The 23,424-nt window shown below is 39.3% G+C and overlaps 1 protein-coding gene across 10 annotated transcripts in view; it reads right to left on the bottom strand.

Annotated features, from left to right (window-relative positions):
- The window catches only part of atp2b2 (ATPase plasma membrane Ca2+ transporting 2), a 291,015-nt gene that overhangs the window by 138,150 nt on the left and 129,441 nt on the right, over window positions 1-23,424 (bottom strand). For all 10 annotated transcript variants that reach the window (XM_061938488.2, XM_061938418.2, XM_061938435.2 and 7 more), the window contains exons 3-5: window positions 14,878-15,078; window positions 4,414-4,671; window positions 854-979 (exon numbers count right to left, since the gene is read on the bottom strand). In XM_061938488.2, coding sequence (XP_061794472.2) covers window positions 854-979; window positions 4,414-4,671; window positions 14,878-15,078 — 585 coding nt within the window. The remainder of the gene's footprint in view (window positions 1-853; window positions 980-4,413; window positions 4,672-14,877; window positions 15,079-23,424) is intronic.

The following is a 23,424-nucleotide window of genomic DNA, read 5'->3' as shown; positions in this document are numbered from 1 at the left end:
CAAGTACACAATGAAAAATATGGAGCGCTCCCGAATAACTTTTTCATCTTTGGGTTTTGGGGAAAGTAGCAAGTCATGTCAAGTCATGTCAATTCAAAAGGCTCAAGTCCAAGTGAAGTCACAAGTCATTGATGTTAAAGTCTAAGTCGAGTTGCAAGTCTTTTTACATTTTGTCAAGTCGAGTCTAAAGTCATCAAATTCATGACTCGAGTCTGACTCGAGTCCAAGTCATGTGACTCGAGTCCACACCTCTGGCGATTAGGAGTGACAGATTGTTTGGTAAACGTATAGCATGTTCTATATGTCATACTTATTTGAATGACTCTCACCATAATATGTTACTTTAACATACCAGGCACATTCTCAGTTGGTTATTTATGCCTCATATAACATACACTTATTCAGCCTGTTGTTCACTATTCTTTATTTATTTTAAATTGCCTTTCAAATGTCTATTCTTGGTGTTGGGTTTTATCAAATAAATTTCCCCAAAAAATGCGACTTATACTCCAGTGCGACTTATATATGTTTTTTCCTTCTTTATTATGCATTTTTGGAAGGTGCGACTTATACTCCGGTGCGACTTATACTCCGAAAAATACAGTATATATATATATATATATATATATATATATATATATATATATATACACAGCGGTACTACCATTGTTAGCACACATTCAACCAGCTATCCTATTTTCAACAAAACAATCAAACCTTCAGCTCTCACATTTGATCGCTACTTGGCAGGACTCCAAATGTTATTCTAAGTTGTGTAGTAAAGCTCGCCCACACGCTACTTTTTTTGTCACATGAGATATTTGTGCCACTGAAAAAAAAAAAGTCAACGTACCGGACAACAACATGGGGTCCTTGTCAGCGGCCTTCTTCACGTGATCAGACTCTCCGGTCAGCGACGACTCGTCAATCTTCAGGTCGTTGCCCTGGATCAGGATTCCGTCGGAAGGAAGCAGATCACCTGCCGAGCACATTTGGCGTTCAAGCAATGTTTACAGGAGAACTACCATAGGGCACACCGGATTATAAGGCGCATTAAAGGAGTCATATTATTGTTTTTTTCTTCTAAATGTAAAACACTTCCTTGTGGTCTACATAACATGTAATGGTGGTTCTTTGGTCAAAATGTTGCATATTTTATGTTTTACAGATCATCTGCAAGCCGCTTTCTGACAGTCACTAGCGGTGTAGCGTGCAAGGACGGGAGTGGAAAAAGTGTCAAAAGATGAAGCTAACTTTTTTCTAATAACATTCAGACTTAACTTCAATCAATAAGAGAGCAGCATCTCCTCATTTGGAAACAACAACACCGGAAATGTGTCCCCTGAAAAACCATCCGACCGGAACTCTAATAACTAAAGTTCCTTGAGTGAATAATATAAACTCACTACACCGGTATGTTTTAGCGCTTTCATGGCGAGTTTACTGACAGATATAAGTAAGAACTTTACACTACTTTATATTAGAAATGGCAACAGCGGAGGATGAATGTCCCATAACAAGAAGATAGAGAAATAGAAGACGCTTATCGACTACGGCAGTGTTTTTCAACCACTGTGCCGCGGCACACTAGTGTACCGTGAGATATTGTCTGGTGTGCCGTGGGAGATTATGTAATTTTACCTAATTGGGTTAAAAATATTTTTTGCAAACCAGTAATTATAAACCGTTACTGAGCCGTTGTTGAGTGTCTGTACTGTCTAGAGCTCGGCAGGGTAACCGTGTAATACTCTTCCATACCAGTAGGTGGCATAGGTAGCTAATTGCTTTGTAGATGTCGGGAACGACGACAATGGTTTGCAGGTAAAAAGGTGTCTAATTCTTAAACCAAAAATAAACAAAAGGCGAGTGCCGGTAAGAAAAGGCATTAAAGGGGAACATTATCACCAGACCTATGTAAGCGTCAATATATACCTTGATGTTGCAGAAAAAAGACCATATATTTTTTTAACCGATTTCCGAACTCTAAATGGGTGAATTTTGGCGAATTAAACGCCTTTCTATTATTCGCTCTCGGAGCGATGACGTCACAATGTGATGTCACATCGGGAAGCAATCCGCCATTTTCTCAAACACATTACAAACACCGAGTCAAATCAGCTCTGTTATTTTCCGTTTTTTCGACTGTTTTCCCTACCTTGGAGACATCATGCCTCGTCGGTGTGTTGTCGGAGGGTGTAACAACACGAACAGGGACGGATTCAAGTTGCACCAGTGGCCCAAAGATGCGAAAGTGGCAAGAAATTGGACGAAATTTGTTCAAACTACGAGGGTGTGGGGAAAGCCGACGAAAATGGTCAGTCGTTTGTTCCGCACACTTTACCGACGAAAGCTATGCTACGACAGAGATGGCAAGAATGTGTGGATATCCTGCGACACTCAAAGCAGATGCATTTCCAACGATAAAGTCAAAGAAATCTGCCGCCAGACCCCCATTGAATCTGCCAGAGTGTGTGAGCTATTCAGGGACAAAGAACCTCGGTAGCACGGCAAGCAGCTAAACCCCCTGGATGTCTTGGCTCACACCGCTTCTACCGTCCCTTATGCTACCGAAGATGATCAAGAGAAGTATATCGACCCTAGCTTCCCTGGCCTGCTGACATCAACTCCAAAACTGGACAGATCAGCTTTCAGGAAAAGAGAGCGGATGAGGGTATGTCTACAGAATATATTAATTGATGAAAACTTTATTCATTACTCGCGGTTTTACGTAAATTATTATACATAAACTGTGTTTACCAATAATTTAGCTTAAAAACATTACAACACTGAAAAACAAACACATACCAATCGTTGGTTAGAAGGCGATCGCCAAATTCGTCTTCGCTTTCTCCCGTGTCGCTGGCTGTCGTGTCGTTTGTCGGTTTCGCTTGCATACGGTTCAAACCGATATGGCTCAATAGCTTCAGTTTCTTCTTCAATTTCGCTTAAGCCGCTGAAATCCGAGTCTGAATCCGAGTTAATGTCGCTATACCTTGCTGTTCTATCCGCCATGTTTGTTTGTATTGGCATCACTGTGTGACGTCACAGAAAAATGGACGGGTGTATATAACGATGGTTAAAATCAGGCACTTTGAAGCTTTTTTTAGGGATATTGCGTGATGGGTAAAATTTTTTTAAAAACTTCGAAAAATAAAATAAGCCACTGGGAACTGATTTTTAATGGTTTTAACCCTTCTGAAATTGTGATAATGTTCCCCTTTAAAACTTAGGGAAGGCCATGCAAAACTAAAACTGAACTTGTGCAAAGTAAACAAAAACATAATGCTGGACGACAGCAAAGACTTACAGCGTGTGGAGCAGACGGCGTCCACAAATGACATGACAATCAACACCAAAATAGGAGCGTAAGACAAGAACTAAAACACTACACACAGGAAAACGCCAAAAATCTCCAAATAAGTCACAGTGTGATGTGACAGGTGGTGACATTACACCTACTTTGAGACAAGAGCTATAAAGATGCATGCTTGGTTATGGTTGGAATTCATATCCAACAAGTGCGAGTTTTTGTTGTCAATATCGGCTGCTGGGTTTCATTTTTTTAATGTTTTCTGCTGGTGGTGTGCCTCGGGATTTTTTTCAATGAAAAAAAATGTGCCTCGGCTCAGAAAAGGTTGAAAAACACTGGACTACGGTGTCGGCACGGACTACAAAGGCGGACGCAAGCTATTTTTCAGGATTCATACAGATCCCAAATACACATCAGCAGGTACCAGAAGGAAAGAAAAGTTGCTTTTGCAAAGTATTGCGAAACAAAACGCCAGATAATATGTCTTACCCTATACACACACCATAATAATACTTGTATGTTGTCAAACGGTGCGGCTTCATAGCTTACCAAAGTCGTACTAAAACATTTTAATAGATTTTTTGAGCGCCATGTGTAATGTTCTGTATTTTCAATGAAACATATAAAATGTTGCTGTTGTTTACTTGAGTCATATTGCCGTCATAGTGCAGTCTACACGTATCTCTTATGTTTGACTGCCATCTACTGGTCACACTTATCATTACACTATGTACCAAATAAAATTGCTACGAGGTCGGTAAGGAAAACCAAAATCATTCCTTACATTAGGTGCACCGGGTTATAAGGCGCACTGTCGAGTTTTGAGAAGAAAAAAAAACCAGAAGTGCGCCTTATAGTGCGGAAAATACGGTAGTCTTCAAAAGTGAACCCCAAGTTCATCACGTGGAGTGAGGTGTCATCAAATCTTGCCTCAGGGTGTTTTATTTCTGCTATTTTTTTCCCCCTTGTGTTGCTACACAAGGACCAGTCATGGCAAAGAGAAAAAGTGTGATGATAACCATAGAACAGGAAGTCAAGTGAAATGATCATAGTAGTGTTGCTATAAAGACAACGGCCATGACGACCGGGTGATTAATACCCACCATATTTGATTTGTGCGATGTCCCCCACCAGTATGTCCGCCACGGGCAGCTGGATGACTTGGCTGCCACGCACCACCTGGAACTTTTGCTCCTGTTCGATGCGACTCTGCAGCCCGCGGAACTGCTTCTCCTTGGACCAGTCATTGAAGGCGGTCACCAGCACCACGCACACCACCGACAGGAGGATGGCGGCGCCCTCCATCCAGCCCGCCTCTGCCTCGCCCTCGTCCTCCACGCCTGCCGCCGCATCACCGCAAGCTGCGATCAAAAAATAGGATGTTGTCACTCCGCTGGTCCTGTATTTACTTCAAACGTGGCGTCCACTGTAATAGACGCCCGCTTCAAAAAATAAACCCCCACCCCTCAAATTCATGACTTATACATTCAGGTGGCTGTGACTACTTTTAATAAGAACAACACCTCCATGTGCCACGGAAGATGTATTGCCCAAACACTTAACACACAACCTTCAGAGCAAAAATAGCATCTGTAAAGCTGACCCTTGTTTAAAGGGAAAGTGCTGCAGTATTGAAACATTACAAAGCAAAATGTTATCAAATTTAAACCTGGAAAGCTTGATAACAAAGAGAGAATTATGGACACGTTATTCAAGTATGTGTCTTGAATACAAAACCATGCATTAAATACATTCCTCCAGAAGGTCTTATCTTTACTCCAAACATATTGCTGAGTATTGTGGCCAAACAGCTCAATTTTTGTTTCATCTGACATCACATGGACAAAATACGACGTTCTGGAGGAAAGTTCTGTGGTCAGATGAAACAAAAATTGAGCTGTTTGGCCACAATACCCTGCAATATGTTTGGAGGAGAAAAGGTGAGGCCTTTAATCCCAGTAACACCATTCCTACCGTCAAGCATGGTGGTGGTTGTCAAGACGTGGAATTTTTGTTTCATCTGACATCACATGGACAAAATACGACGTTCTGGAGGAAAGTTCTGTGGTCAGATGAAACAAAAATTGAGCTGTTTGGCCACAATACCCTGCAATATGTTTGGAGGAGAAAAGGTGAGGCCTTTAATCCCAGTAACACCATTCCTACCGTCAAGCATGGTGGTGGTTTTCAAGACGTGGAATTTTTGTTTCATCTGACATCACATGGACAAAATACGACGTTCTGGAGGAAAGTTCTGGGGTCAGATGAAACAAAAATTGAGCTGTTTGGCCACAATACCCTGCAATATGTTTGGAGGAGAAAAGCTGAGGCCTTTAATCCCAGTAACACCATTCCTACCGTCAAGCATGGTGATGGTTGTCAAGACGTGGAATTTTTGTTTCATCTGACATCATATGGACAAAATACGACCTTCTGGAGGAAAGTTCTGTGGTCAGATGAAACAAAAATTGAGCTGTTTGGCCACAATACCCAGCAATATGTTTGGAGGAGAAAAGGTGAGGCCTTTAATCCCAGTAACACCACTCCTACCGTCAAGCATGGTGGTGGTTGTCAAGACGTGGACTTAGGCGTGGATTGTTTTCCCGAGATGCAAAGGATTTGGACAGGACACGGCGTGAAGGTGAATACATATTTAATTTTAACACTCAAAAAAGGAATAAACAAAAGGCGCGCACAAGGGCGGAAAGTACAAAACTTGGCTATAAAAAGAAAAACTCGCACAAAGGCAGAACTATGGACAAAAAAACAAAAGACACTAACTGTGGCATTAATCAACAAAACTTGCTTGCAATGCCGTGAACAGGACAGCATGGACTATGAACATGAAACAGAGTGTCAGGAGTGATGTCGCCAGGCTGACTGCCTGGCAACTACAGGCTTAAATAGTGATGACATGATTAGTGAAAACAGGTGCGTGACTCAAAATGTGAAAACGTGAGACAGGTGCGTGACATGACGATGTGAATCAGGTGAAACTAATGGTTACTATGGTGACAAAGGGAGTGAAGACAAGAACTAAAAAGTGTCCAAAAACCAAGCAAAACATAACTAAATAAAACATGATCACAGACATGACAGTGGTAGTATTATGTTCTGGGCCTGTTTTGCTGCCAATGGAACTGGTGCTTTACAGAGAGTAAATGGGACAATGAAAAAGGAGGATTACCTCCAAATTCTTCAGGACAACCTAAAATCATCAGCCCGGAGGTTGGGTCTTGGGCGCAGTTGGGTGTTCCAACAGGACAATGACCCCAAAAACTCTTCAAAAGTGGTAAAGGAATGGCTAAATCAGGCTAGAATTAAGGTTTTAGAATGACCTTCCCAAAGTCCTGACTTAAACGTGTGGACAAGGCTGAAGAAACAAGTCCATGTCAAAAAACCAACACATTTAGCTGAACTGCACCAATTTTGTCAAGAGGAGTGGTCAGAAATTCAACCAGAAGCGCCTTATTGCAGTGAAACTTGCCAAGGGACACCAAATATTAACATTGCTGTATGTATACTTTTGACCCAGCACATTTGGTCACATTTTCAGTAGACCCATAATAAAATTCATAGAAGAACCAAACTTCATGAATGTTTTTTTATGACCAACAAGTATGTGCTCCAATCACTCTATCACAAAAAAATAAGAGTTGTAGAAATTATTGGAAAATCAAAACAGCCATGACATTATATATATATATATATATATATATATATATATATATATATATATATATATATATATATATATATATATATATATATATATATATATTAACCTCAGTTTGCAACACAGTAAAAATACAATTGCATGCTGATGATACAGTTCTGTATACACATGCCAATGCAGCTGCAATTCTCTCCGGAGCCATGGTCCCGGTATCTGTCTGGCTCCAACACTCCTGCCTACATCTAAATACTAAAAAAAAACGGTATGTATGTTCCTCTCACGTCAGCCAGCAGGGGATGAACAGCCATCTGTTCTAGTCAATGGAGAGCTTTTAGAGGTGGCGCAACAATTTAGATATCTCAGAGGGATCTCTGATTCGAACTTTCAAAGACCATGTTAACAAAAATAGATAACATTGTTAATTTAAACATACAGTATGAGGCCATACTTGACGGTAGAGTCTGCAAAGGTCTATATCCACATTATGATATTTAGTCACATGAACTATTGCCACATGACAGACAGTGTAGGAGGGGTCCTTAAAAAGTGCCAAACCAGTCATGCTCCCATAATTGAACCTCTCATTGGACTCTCTCTTTTAAAACTCTGAATATTTGTACCTGTTGTGTTATTGCGTGTCTATTGTGTCCATGGTGTCTAATTGTGTGTTTGTATTTTTTTACCTGCCTTAGGACAATGGATGCAATTTAGCTTTTGTGCTAATTCCTGCAAATTTACGTTGAAGTTTTTTTTAATTTTGCTGACACATTGAATAATATGTAATTTTCTAATTAATTTACTTATTATAAATACATAATTAGTAGATGTATAGCTAGCAAACACAACTTTGTTTTTCCAACCATGGAGATGAAGAAAATGAGTGTAATGGAGAGTGTTGGGAAGAAGAATTGGCAGACATTTATCCATGAAAAGATGGAGAAGCTATTGATGGTGTGTTTGACTGAGAATTATATTGAAGGAGATACATTACAAGGTAAATGCTGTATATTCTAAATACATACAACTACTGTAGTTGGGTCAGCTTCACTTCAAAGAGAGGGTTTCCACTTTCCACACAGTTGGCATTGACTCATTCACGTGATGTTGTGTAATTCATGCATTTTGTCTGTCTGGCAAAAAAAAAACAACTGCAAAATAAGAGATAACTTTTGAAGTGAAATGACCTTTCTTTCTCGCTCATGTGTTCGCTCCACTTCAGACGGTTGCCGGCAGTGTAGACGCGGCGCGCTGACAGAGCGTGGCAAATTTTGGAAAGAAACAAGGCCGATTCCCTCTCGTCCTTAACGTGAGAGACTTTGGGAGCCATCAGCGTGCAACACACTCCTGGCTCGTTGAGTTAGGGGGAAAAAAGACTAATTTGATTTGGACTGGAAAACACTTGCGGCCCGTGCAGTAGACTTCCCGTCGTGGATATTTTGTTTGCAGTGTTTGCAAACAGAATCATATCATTTTAAATTGGACTATTGGTGAACATTTGTTGACGATTAATCACTAAAAGCAGCATGTGTTGCTATGCGGTCAAATAACAAGTGAAGTTGCTGTCCATGGTGCTGAAATCCTAACTAAGCCATTTAGTAATGCACCATGACTTATTTATAACACGTTTTTTACAACTTAAAAAACACACACACACACATTATATATATATATACAAAAATAAATGGTAATTTAATGTAATGTAGTAAAGATAAATTGATAAAGTATACTAGTATTAACAATAGAATTATAGTTTAAAACAAATGTAGTAATAATCATAGTGGTAAATAGTACTAAATATATATTTTTTTAATAAGTAAAAAAAAAAGTATGTATGCTCTCCAACCCCACCAAAATTATTTGATATTAAAGGAATAACTCAATCTGATGATAAAATACTAATAACATTTTCACCCAGAGAGATACAGCATACTGCATGCTTTGTTCCACAGAAAATGTATTAAAAAATATAACAATCTCATGGCACTACACAAGGTTAATGTAGGTTGCTTCTCTTTCTTCCCCTCCATTTTTCTGCATTCTTTTGTATCTTAAGTTATCATTACATATATGTATTGTTGCATTTGAACAACTGTATTGTTGATAGAGGTAAATTATTGGTATTGTTCATTATCAATAGCGCTATTTCTATTGGTATCTGTATTGATCCATTTGTAGTGTAATAATGCTCATTGTCATTTCTGTATTATTTGTTATTTTCGCTAACTGCTTATTTGCCATCACTTTTACCATCATATTTGTACATGTCGTATTTGCTGATGTTGCTCTATTGTTGTTGTTGTGTTTGCTGTTGTTGTTTTTGTCTCTCTGTCTAATCCCCCTCTTGTCCCCACAATTTCCCCCTCTGTCTTCTTTTTTCTCTCTTTCTATCCCCTCCTGCTCCGGCCCAGCTGCACTAAATGATAATTTAAATACTTTTAATAAAGTCAAATACAAATTGTTACGTCTAGGACGCATGGTTGCGATTGTTGTGTTCCTTCCAAGGCAGATGACAAGCAGGAGCGGCGTGCAGGTAAGATTTAAGTTTCTTTTAATAAATTATTTTAAGGCAGGATCAAAATTACAAAACAGAGGACGCTAGCAAGCGTGGAGCTAAACAAAAACCAAAATGTCACCAAGGGTGATAAACAAGGAATGCTAGCGTGCACAAACTTACTATGAGGAGAAAACCAGGGGAAACGTAAATGTTGCATAAAGCAAACATTGACCCAGCACTTACTGCTGGGTGACAGGAAACTATAAAGGGGAGTGATTAGCCAAAACACCTGGTGGAAACACTAATTGCCAAAACTAAGACAGGTGAGGAGAATCAGCGCCCATGGAAACCAGCAGTAAACAAGGAAAGAGTGTGCACCCAGGAAACAGACTAAAGCAGAAACATAACCAACATAAATCAAGCCATGATCCGGGTAACGGATCATGACAACAAATAAGGCAACAAGAGAAGTATCCTACACTTCTCTTTTGTAAAGTAAATCTGAACAGCCGATATCGGCATCTACATCAACTATATGATTTGCCTGAGAAGCTGGACAGGACAAAAAAATAATAAATAAAAAAAATAATAATAATAATTAATTAAAAAAAAAAAATCAATAAAATAAAATTTAAAAAAAAAAATATATATATATATATATATATATATATATATATATATATATATATATATATATATATATATATATATATATATATATATATAACAATCAAAGAAATAATAAGACATGTTTTTTTTTTAAATACAAAAAAAATACATTTGTAATTTTTAGAGCAAATAAAATACTGCTAAGTTATTAATTAGGTTAAATAGGGATATGCAAAAATGGCAACAACAAAAAAACAGTAATATGTAAAAAAAGAATTTGAGCCCAAAAATATACTGCTTCCTAATTGATTTAGTTACCCAGACCAGTGTTTCATTTAAACCCATTGAAATTATCCAGATATATTAGTATTTGTTGATTACAGAGTATATGCATTTTCACTGTTTATCATACAGAATATAATAGTAAAATAAACATGTCAAATTACAACTTACAAACGTTTTTAATAATAAAATAAATAAATTATATTAAACTATCCATCCATCCATCCATTTTATACCGCGTGTCCCTTTCGGGGCCGTGGGGGTTGCTGGAGCCTATCTCAGCTTGTAAAAAAGGTGAACAATTTAATATATTTGTTTATGAAAACCATGACATTTCCACAACATGTATTTGTGTTTTGGTTAGCTGATTTATTATTGGGTTGTAATGCTTTTTTTATGTAAGATTATATGAAATAACTGACATTTTAATTACAGCCATGTCAATATTTAGGATGAAGCCCCTAAACAATATGATGTCGTTTTTAAGGCAGTTATTCAGTGCTTTTCTATTTCTGATGTAACCCATTATCTTTTTTGTAAGTTTGAGTTTTACTTTTGTCAACATAAAGTCTTGCATAAAACTTGGTCACCTTCTCAAAAGTTCTCAGTCTTTTCAAATGACGAGTACTCCCTACTGGCACGTCCATTACTCTCATAATGCCGCCTGCAGCGGGTGGACCTGACTTATGTTGCTGACTCAGCGCCTGGTTATGCTCTTCATTTCCTGTTTCACGGCTCGCGGGGCAAATGTATGGACAGTGGGCGCTCAAGGTTATTTGTCTGACTCAGCACCTCATTGGCATCTCACGCCTTCGGGTTTGCTCGGTAAGTCACAGGATCACAGAGAGACTCCCATTGTTCTCCGCTGCGAGTGGACTGTAATGCTTGAAACTATACACACCTTCATTCAGATTCCAACCAAATTAAACAGGTTATTGTTCGATAAATGTGCCAAAGTTTAATGGAAATCGAATGTGCAGTTTTGGCACAATTCAGCTTCTGTAGGAAATTAATAACGCCCCCTGCAGGATGGCTGGGTATCTTCTCAAAGCACCCAATTGCTATTTGACATGAGGCATGAGTCGTTGTCATTAATTAGGGGTATCTCCATACGACGTTTTCACTTCCTATACAATACTGATATTAAAGCCTTAAGTACAAAACCAAAACCCGTGAAGTTGGCACGTTGTGTAAATCGTAAATAAAAACAGAATACAATGATTTGCAAATCCTTTTCTACTTATATTCAATTGAATAGACTGCAAAGACAAGATATTTAATGTTCGAACTGAGAAACTTTTTTTTTTGCAAATAATCATTAACTTAGAATTTAATGGCAGCAACGCATTGCAAAAAAGTTGTCCCAGGGGCATGTTCACCACTGTGTTACATGGCCTTTCCTTTTATCAACACTCAGTAATCGTTTGGGAACTGAGGAGACCAATTTTTGAAGCTTTTCAGGTGGAATTATTTCCCATTCTTGCTTGATGTACAGCTTAAGTTGTTCAACAGTCCTGGGTCTCCGTTGTGGTATTTTAGGCTTCATGATGCACCACACATTTTCAGTGGGAGACAGGTCTGGACTACAGGCAGGCCAGTCTAGTACCCACACTCTTTTACTATGAAGCCAGGCTGTTGTAACACGTGGCTTGGCATTGTCTTGCTGAAATAAGCAGGGGCGTCCATGAAAAAGACGTTGCTTGGATGGCAACATATGTTGCTCCAAAACCTGTATGTACCTTTCAGCATTAATGGTGCCTTCATAGATGTGTAAGTTACCCATGTCTTGGGCACTAATACACCCCCATACCATCACAGATGCTGGCTTTTGAACATTGCACCTAGAACAATCCGGTTGGTTCTTTTCCTCTTTGGTCCGAAGGACACGACATTCACACTTTTCCAATTCCAAGTAAGCTAATGTTTGCAAAAAATAACAACGTTTTCCAGTTTGAATGTTAAGTACCTTGTCTTTGCAGTCCATTCAATTGAATATAGGTTCAAAAAGATTTGCAAATCATTGTATTCTGTTTTTATTTACCATTTACACAACGTGCCAACTTCACTGGTTGTGGGGTCTGTAATAGTAGTCTGATGCAATACAGTACCAGCAGGAATCATACTACATACTTTTATTATTTTGTAGCGTAGAATGTTAAAACATGTTTGATCAGGTGAAACTGGTCAAACAGAGAACAATGGCAGGTATGAAAATCACTAACCTTAAGGCACAAAAGTACATACATTTATTATGAATTGAAATTACACATTTTATGTTAGATTTATGCTTTTGAAGTACAGTGTTATTTTTTGTTTTGGCGATAATAATGCATAGAGTTAAGCTCACGACGCAGTAAATTTGATTATGCGGACACGTTTGTTACTGGATACTTTCTAATACGTGTCTGCATTGGAGACGTTGCATGTGTAATACGCAACTATAATTATGTTATACTTGTTTATTTTGAAAACTGTGATGTTTTGGACTCCAATATTGTTCAATTAAGGACACTTACTATGTATGTCTAGCTTGTGTGCTAATATGTGCTTAGTTAGCTGTTGTATAGCTGCTAACTCCTAGTTACCTATAAACCTACCATTATAACGTTTCAAATGGCTTGACTAAAATAGAAGGAAAGACCAACCTTGTGTGCTTATTAGAGTGCTTATTTACCGTATTTTCCGGACCATAGGGCGCAGCGGACTATCAGGCGCACTGCCGATGAATTCTCTATTTTTTAATCTTTGTTCATATATAAGGCGCACCGGATTATAGGGCGCATTAAAGGAGTCATGTTATTTTCTTTTTTTTCTAAATGTAAAACCCTTCCTTGTGGTCTACATAACACGTAATGGTGGTTCTTTGGTCAAAATGTTGCATAGATGATGTTTTACAGATCATCTTCAAGCTGCTTTCTGACAGTCGCTTCAGGATGCGCCGTTTTGTGAGCGGTCTTATTTACGTGGTTTACCTTCGGCAACGTCTTCTCCCCGTCATCTTTGTTGTAGCGTGCAAGGACGGGAGTCGAAGAAGTGTCAAAAGATGGAGCTAACTGTTTTAATGACATTCAGACTTTACTTCAATCAATAACGGAGCAGCATCTCCTCATCCGGAAACAACAACACCAGAAATGTGTCCCGTGAAAAACCGTCTGACCGGAACTCTCTAATAACTAAAGTTCCTTGGGTGAATAATGTAAACTCACTACACCGGTATGTTTTAGCGCTTTCATGGCGAGTGACAGATATAAGTAAGAACTTTACACTACTTTATATTAGAAATAGCAACAGCGGAGGATGAATGTCCCATAACAAGAAGATAGAGAAAAAGAAAAAGCTTAACGACTACGGTGTCGGCACGCACTACAATGGCGGATGCGCGCACATTTTCAGGACTTATGCAGATCCCAAATACACATCAGCAGGTACCAGAAGGAAAGAAAAGTTGATTATGCATAATATTGCAAAACAAAACGCCAGATAATATGTCTTTATACACACACCATAATAATACTCATATGTTGAAGCACATCAAGCGGTGCGGCTTCATAGCTTACCAAAGTCGTACCAAAACATTTTGATACATTTTTGAGCGCCGCGTGTAATGTTCTATATTTTCAATGGAACATATAAAATGTTGGTGTTTACTTGAGTCATATTGCAGTCTACACGTATCTCTTGTGTGTGACTGCCATTATATTGCAGTTTGCACGTATCTCTTATGTTTAACTGCCATCTACTGGTCACACTTATTACACCACGTACCAAATAAAATTGCTTCGAGGTCGGTAAGCAAAACCAGAAGTTTCCCATACATTAGGCGCACTGGGTTATAAGGCGCACTGTCGAGTTTTGAGGGAAAATAAAAAGATTTTAAGTGTGCCTTATAGTCCGGAAAATACGGCAGATGTTATCTGGCTGTAAAGCTTTGCACGTGCTTGTATCGGCGCTTATATCGGACATTTTAAATGCAAGCCGATACCATCCAAGACGTGTTTTCTTCGCTGATACCGGACCAATATTTGTTATTAATATCGGATCGGGGCACCTCTGGTTTTAATGCTGTGTTGATGTATTATGATTATGTTCATCATTATATTTGATATGGTATACTTTAAATCTTGATTTTGAAATCCCTTGAAACTTTCAATTTAGGGTATGACTTCATGCGATGTGACGCAAAATAATTTCTGACCTTGTTACTAGGCAGATTTGATGTAAAGAAAGAGAGCGCAAAAAACATTAGCATTTTGCACTTTTACCCTGACTCTCATCTTGACCTCTAACCTCGAAGTTTCGACTTCTGAAACAAACCCGCATTTGGAACATCGAGTGAATGTATGCTAATTCGCCAGTTATTAAAACAGATTGTGTGATGTCATCATCTGAGCTCTTATCAACAGATTGATTCCAGATCTAAGACTCTTAATTTGCAACAAATGGTGCCCGGCGGAGGTAAGATAGGAGCAGCAAACAGGTATGTGTAGGTCATGTGACACCACTCACACTCTCCGTTGCTCTCTCCAGGCGGGTGGTAGAAGGAGAGGCCCAGGGAAATGAGGGCTGCCACCTCCAGGATGATGAGGGTGACGTCCTGCAGGGCCTCCCATACCAGCTGCAGTAAGGTTTTTGGCTTCTTTGGAGGTATCAAGTTTTTTCCAAATATTTCTTTCCTCTTGTCCAGGTCTCCTTGGACACCTTCCAGGCCTGAAAGACACGAGGACACAAGCATGGTCAAGAAGAGGTTGGACGGTGTAAAAACAAACCACTTGTAAAGTAGAGAAAGGAACAGTATTTAGCAACAACAACATGGTAATCATCTTGGGAAAATAATGTAAAAATATAATATATATACATATATATATATATATATATATATATATATATATATATATATATATATATATATATATATATACGTTAGCCTCTGTGTGTTTTTTTCCTATCTCATCCCTACAAGCCTGTTTTGCAGGTTTCCTTGCTGACGAGCAGAACTTTCCTCCAGAAGGTCTTATCTTTGTCCATGTGATGTCAGATTAAACAAAAATTGAGCTGTTCGGCCACAATACCCAGCAATATGTTTGGAGGAGAAAAGGTGAGGCCTTTAATCCCAGGAACACCATTCCTACCGTCAAGCATGGTGGTGGTAGTATTATGCTTTGGGCCTGTTTTGCTGCCAATGGAACTGGTGCTTTACAGAGAGTAAATGGGACAATGAAAAAGGAGGATTAATTCTTCAGGACAACCTAAAATCAACAACCCGGAGGTTGGGTCTTGGGCGCAGTTGGGTGTTCAAACAGGACAATGACCCCAAACACACGTCAAAAGTGGTAAAGGAATGGCTAAATCAGGCTAGAATTAAGGTTTTAGAATGGCCTTCCCAAAGTCCTGACTTAAACGTGTGGACAATGCTGAAGAAACAAGTCCATGTCAGAAAACCAACACATTTAGCTGAACTGCACCAATTTTGTCAAGAGGAGTGGTCAAAAATTCAACCAGAAGCTTGCCAGAAGCTTGTGGATGGCTACCAAAAGCGCCTTATTGCAGTGAAACTTGCCAAGGGACATGTAACCAAATATTAACATTGCTGTATGTATACTTTTGACCCAGCAGATTTGGTCACATTTTCAGTAGACCCATAATACATTCATAAAAGAACCAACTTTCATGAATGTTTTTTGTGACCAACAAGTATGTGCTCCAATCACTCTATCACAAAAAAATAGGAGTTGTAGAAATGATTGGAAACTCAAGACAGCCATGACATTATATTCTTTACAAGCGTATGTACACTTTTGACCATGACTGTAATATATATATATATATATATATATATATATATATATATATATATATATATATATATATATATATATATATATATATATATATATACATATATATATATATATATATATATATATATAAAGGGCAAATATGTTTGTTTTTTTAAAGTCTGAAAGTGCGCGTTGTATTAGTTAAATACTAATATAAATTTTTTTTAAACAAACTATGATGTCAAGGGAGTCTAAAAATATATATACAAAATGATTAAATAAAATAATAAACATTTTTATTCGGTATGCTTCGCAACTGTGCAATACAATTGGAATGAAATTGGACACACCTGTACATAAAATACAGAACTAAAATAATGTATTTTCAAATATTTGAATAGTACATTTTGATAGGTATGAATTTAACGATAATATGAATATCATGAGACAAAAATAGGTTATAATAAGGGTAAAAATGTTTAAAGTTTAAAGTAAAAAAATATTCAGTCAAAAACTGGACTCCAGGTAGGGGGTCCAGACTGAGGCCAAGGGGGAAAAAACTCATAGCCATAGCACGCATAAACATGTTACATAGAATCCACAAAACTTGCAACAGAGGGGAGGGAGTAGGAGCTGCAGAGGCTGGAAAGGCAAGGGGGAGTTACAGACAGACAAGTCTTTTTTCAAATCGCTGTACAGACAGATCGAAATAACCAATCCCAGACATTCATTTAACCAACCACGGAAGACAATTTAAACCAATCAGAAACAACGGGTCTTGGCATCGGACACGTTTGTTACTGGATATTTTCTAATATCCGTCAGCTTTTGAGGTTTTGTACGTGTAATGAAATTTGCAACTCTAATTATTTGATACTTGTTTACATTGACTAATGTGCTGTTTTAGACCGCAATATTGTTCAATTCGGGATACTTATTACGTACGTCTAGCTCGTGTGCTATTATGTGCTTAGCTGTTGTGTAGCTGCTAGCTCCTGGCAGCCTATGGCCTACCATGTTTACCTTTTGTAAATGACTTGGAATAGAAAAAAAATACCAACCTTGTGTGCTTATTAGGGTTGTACGGTAGGTATACCGGTATTAGTATAGTACCACGATACTAATGAATCATATTCGGTACTATACCACCTCTAAAAAGGTATCGGTCCTCCCGACCCCCTCCCTTTTTTTTTATGGGCATGACAACGCATCGTCGTCGCGTCGTGACATTGCTGGTTTTACAAGCAGAGGAGCATGTTCGGCAGCGCACTATCACGGAGTACATACAAGCAGACAGTGTGTAGACAGAAAAGGGAGAACGGGGCGCGGAAGCTAAGGGAAAAACTTAGGACATGAAACTATAGACATGAACCCCACGAAACTGTGGCATGAAACAAACACAAAACTGTGGCATGAAACAACTAGCATTAACTATGGCATAGAACAAACACGAAACTGTGGCATGAAACCAATAATGACGCCAGGACGACTGACTGGCAAAGGCAGGTTTAAATAGTCCTCTGATTAGAAGCAGGTGCCTTCCTGAACACCAGAAGCAGGTGAAAATCATAAGTAGCCATGGTAACTAAAACAAACTCAGGTGTCAAACAGGAACTAAAAGAGTCCAAAACTAACAGAACATAACAAAAACATGATCCGGACCACGGATCATGACAAATTTGTGGTATCGTCCAAAACTAATGTAAAGTATCAAACAAGTGATTGATACATTTTAACAGAAGTGTATATAGAACATGTTAAAAGAGAAAGTAAGCAGATATTAACAGTAAATGAACAAGTAGATTAATAATACATTTTTACAGCTTGTCCTTAATAATGTTGACAAAATAATAGAATGATACTAATTAGGAGCCTTTGTTTGTTTACTTACTAATAAAAGATAAGTTGTCTTGTATGTTCACTATTTTATTTAAGGACAAACTTGCAATAAGAAACATATGTTTAATGTACCCTAAGATTTTATCTACTAACCTACTCAGTGGCCGAGTGGTTAGAGTGTCCGCCCTGAGATCGGTAGGTCGTGAGTTCAAACCCCGGAAGAGTCATACTAAAGACTATAAAAATGGGACCCATTACCTCCCTGCTTGGCACTCAGCATCAAGGGTTGGAATTGGGGGTTAAATCACCAAAAATGATTCCCGGGCGTGGCCACTGCTGCTGCTCACTGCTCCCCTCACCTCCCATGGGGTGATCAAGGGTGATGAGTCAAATGCAGAGAACAATTTTGCCACACCTGGCGTGTGTGTGACAATCATTGGTACTTTAACTTTAACTTTAAGATTTTTTGTTAAAATAAAGCCAATAATGCCATTTTTTGTGGTCCCCTTTATTTAGAAAAGTATCGAAAAGTACCGAAAAACATCAAAATACATTTTGGGACCGGAACCGTTATAAGGACAACACTAGTGCTTATTGGAGGACATTTGCAGGTTTGCAAAAGTAAACACGCTGTTTGCATCGGAGATTTTGGGATACAAGCTGATATCATTCGATACATATTTTCTTGCTGATATCAAAATCAGATGGGGACACCCTTATAGTGACTTTTCCACTTGGGTCTTTACTAGAGATGTCTGATAATATCAACCTGCCGATATTATCGGCCGATAAAGACGTTAAAATGCAATATCGGAAATTATCGGTATCGGTTTTTTATTATCGGTATCAGGTTGTTTTTTTTTTAAATTAAATCAACATAAAAAACACAAGATACACTTACAATTAGTGCATCAACCCAAAAAACCTCCCTCCCCCATTCACACTCATTCACACAAAAGGGTTGTTTCTTTCTGTTATTAATATTCTGGTTCCTACATTATATATCAATATATATCAATACAGTCTGCAAGGGATACAGTCCGTAAGCACACATGATTGTGCGTGCTGCTGGTCCACTAATAGTACTAACCTTTAACAGTTAATTTAATTAATTTTCATTCATTACTAGTTTCTATGTAACTGTTTTTATATTGTTTTACTTTCTTTTTTATTCAAGAAAATGTTTTTAATGTATTTCTTATTTTATTTTATTAATTAAAAAAAAAAAAGTACCTTATCTTCACCATACCCGGTTGTCCAAATTAGGCATAATAATGTGTTAAAGTGGAACATTATCACCAGACCTATGTAAGCGTCAATATAAACCTTGATGTTGCAGAAAAAAGACCATATATTTTTTTAACCGATTTCCGAACTCTAAATGGGTGAATTTTGGCGAATTAAACGCCTTTCTATTATTCGCTCTCGGAGCGATGACGTTGTGACGTCACATCGGGAAGCAATCCGCCCATTTTCTCAAACACAGAGTCAAATCAGCTCTGTTATTTTCCGTTTTTTCGACTGTTTTCCGTACCTTGGAGACATCATGCCTCGTCGGTGTGTTGTCGGAGGGTGTAACAACACGAACAGGGACGGATTCAAGTTGCACCAGTGGCCCAAAGATGCGAAAGTGGCAAGAAATTGGACGTTTGTTCCGCACACTTTACCGACGAAAGCTATGCTACGACAGAGATGGCAAGAATGTGTGGATATCCTGCGACACTCAAAGCAGATGCATTTCCAACGATAAAGTCAAAGAAATCTGCCGCCAGACCCCCATTGAATCTGCCGGAGTGTGTGAGCAATTCAGGGACAAAGGACCTCGGTAGCACGGCAAGCAATGGCGGCAGTTTGTTCCCGCAGACGAGCGAGCTAAACCCCCCTGGATGTCTTGGCTCACACCGTCCCTTATGCCACCAAAGATGATCAAGAGAAGAATATCGACCCTCGCTTCCCTGGCCTGCTGACATCAACTCCAAAACTGGACGGATCAGCTTTCAGGAAAAGAGAGCGGATGAGGGTATGTCTACAGAATATATTAATTGATGAAAATTGGGCTGTCTGCACTCTCAAAGTGCATGTTGTTGCCAAATGTATTTCATATGCTGTAAACCTAGTTCATAGTTGTTAGTTTCCTTTAATGTCAAACAAACACATACCAATCGTTGGTTAGAAGGTGATCGCCGAATTCGTCCTCGCTTTCTCTCGTGTCGCTGGCTGTCGTGTCGTTTTCGTCGGTTTCGCTTGCATACGGTTCAAACCGATATGGCTCAATAGCTTCAGTTTCTTCTGCAATTTCGTTTCCGCTACCTGCCTCCACACTACAACCATCCGTTTCAATACATGCGTAATCTGTTGAATCGCTTAAGCCGCTGAAATCCGAGTCTGAATCCGAGCTAATGTCGCTATAGCTTGCTGTTCTATGCGCCATGTTTCTTTGTGTTGGCATCACTATGTGACGTCACAGGAAAATGGACGGGTGTTTATAACGATGGTTAAAATCAGGCACTTTGAAGCTTTTTTTAGGGATATTGCGTGATGGGTAAAATTTTGAAAAAAACTTCAAAAAATAAAATAAGCCACTGGGAACTGATTTTTAATGGTTTTAACCCTTCTGAAATTGTGATAATGTTCCCCTTTAATTCCACGACTGTATATATCGGTTGATATCGGTATCGGTAATTAAAGAGTTGGACAATATCGGAATATCGGATATCGGCAAAAAGCCATTATCGGACATCCCTAGTCTTTACTTCGCTCAGCTCCGTCATCGATTTTCTCCTTCTCCTCCATTCCTGCGTGGCTCTAATTAGCACTTTGCGTCACAGAGCCATCCTTACTTATATAACGCTGCTGGAGAAAGAAGCACGCTGACCTCCTCCACCTCCTCGGCAAAATAATACACGCGCTCCTTTTCAACGCCGCAAACCGCAATCATAAACATATTGGTCACATACACCGTGCAGAGTATCTACTGGGTTCTCTCTCAGAATACGTGGTGTCATGCCGTTGTGCGTCACCGGGTCTCCCAGGAGTGTCCCTGGATTGCACCTGATAACGCCGCCGCAGCATGACATGCATTGTCGCATAGCATTTGCGCCCCCCCCCAAAAAAAAACGTGACGTGAAGATGTGAATAGACGACGGTTGGAGAATGCCCTGCTTCCAAATGGATCAAATCTATAAAAAGCCTCATTATCTATTCCCTTTTAATTGTCTCTGGGAGAGGACCTAGCGTGCTCTCATTGATCTCCACGGCAGCCGCCTCGCATCACACATGTGTGTGCACGTGCATCTCGGGGAGTCGTGACCGCCAACACATGTGTGTGTGTGAGTGTGTGTGTGTGTGTTCTGGCAATGCTTACTTAATGGGGACATCGCTCTGTTTACACAGTCACCTTTAGGGGACCTCTGACGGTATGGGGACAAAAAAACAGGTTCCCCTAAAGGGAAACCTTTTTAAATGATAGTCAGATCCATTCTGAAGATGCCTTCGTGATTTTTAAGCTTGATGACGTCATATTTAATTTTTTCCTAAATGCTCCTCAGTAGTCACGTACAAATTTGTGAGAATTATGCAAAATTATTTAAATTTGGTCCCCATGAACCATATTAACTCTTTTGCCCCAGGGTCCCCAGTAAGAATGATCAGCACATTACGTCATCAATCCAGAGATTTAAAGACGTGTACGAGCTAACTGGGCAGTGGTCATTTTACCTCATTTTTTTTATGCCTCCACAACCTGTAGAAAAGGTGGTCCTCACAAGTGATGATCAAAAACTTGGTCCCCATTCCAAATGATAACCAGTATGCGCGCGTGTGTGTGTGTGTGTGTGTGTGTGTGTGTGTGTGTGTGTGTGTGTGTGTGTATTGCCCTGGTAAACCTACAGCGACATCTACAGCTACAGCCGGAGTCATTTTCAGCACAATTGATGACCTTTAATGGACTTTATCAATAAACACATTTGCTCATTTGCGGCGAAAGCTTTATTATTCTGCTGTGGCGGCAATCGATAAATATGCTAATCTGCGTGCCCTAAAGGTCGATATAAAAAAAAAAAGTTAAAGTACCAATGATTGTCACACACACGCACACGAGGTGTGGCGAAATCATTCTCTGTATTTGACCCATCACCCTTGATCACCCCCCTGGGAGGTGAGGGGAGCGGTGAGCAGCAGCGGTGGCCGCGCCCGGGAATCATTTTTGGTGATTTAACCCCCAATTCCAACCCTTGATGCTGAGTGTCAAGCAGGGAGGTAATAGGTCCCATTTCTATAGTCTTTGGTATGACTCGGCCTGGGTTTGAACTCACAACCTACCGATCTCAGGGCGGACACTCTAACCACTAGAAAGAAACATAATGTACCATCAGCATTAGCATATTCGCGTCCACATAGAACAACAGCACTGCATATGTTTTAATGAATGTTTGAGCTGCAGAAGTAAGTATTAGAGGCGTTTTAGTTTTTATTATACATACCTGTATATATATGTTTACGTATATATACGTTAGGTCAGGAAAAAAACACTGTGTTTTGTTCCAACGTAAATTCCGCTCTACCCCGGTATTCAGCACTGTGTAACGGATAAACCACAGAAACCTTGACTGTATATATATGTATATATATATATATTATGGCAAGTATGTTTCCAACATACTTGCCAACCCTCCCGGATTTTCCGGGAGACTCCCGAAATTCAGCGCCTCTCCCGAAAACCTCCCGGGACAAATTTTCTCCCGAAAATCTCCCGAAATTCAGGCGGAGCTGGAGGCCACGCCCCCTCCAGCTCCTTGCGGACCTGAGTGACGTGTCGACAGCCTGTTTTCACGTCCGCTTTCCCACAATATAAACAGTGTGCCTGCCCAATCACGTTATAACTGTAGAATGATCGAGGGCGAGTTCTTGGTTTCTTATGTGGGTTTATTGTTAGGCAGTTTCATTAACGTCCTCCCAGCGCGGTAACAACACACAACAACAGCAGTCACGTTTTCGTCTACCGTAAAGCAGTTTGTCTGCCGTAAACAGCAATGTTGTGACACTCTTAAACAGGACAATACTGCCATCTACTGTGCATGCATATGTGACAATAACATCTACGGCTTTTAGAGAGTGCAGTGCAAAACTGCGCACACAACAAGGAGACGAGGCAGAATGCATCATCAGAGAGGGTGTTCAGCATGGTTAGAAAAATAGTGACAGAATAGAACAAGGATGGACAATTCAACCCTTAACTCAACAATGAGTAGATGAGTGTTATGTGTGTGTATATGTGGAATAAATAAACACTGAAATTCAAGTATTTCTCTTATACATATATATATACACATATATATATATAGACAAGATGATAGACAAGATGTCGGCGCCCTGATGGCAGCGGCTTGCAGACGCTCTTGGAAGTGTAAAAGTGCAAAAATACCCGTCAATTCTGTCT

This window comes from Nerophis lumbriciformis, linkage group LG03 (genome assembly GCF_033978685.3).
Source record: "Nerophis lumbriciformis linkage group LG03, RoL_Nlum_v2.1, whole genome shotgun sequence".
NCBI lineage: Eukaryota > Metazoa > Chordata > Actinopteri > Syngnathiformes > Syngnathidae > Nerophis > Nerophis lumbriciformis.
Note: the sequence above shows the minus strand (reverse complement) of the source record. Positions and strands in the feature narration are given on the sequence as shown.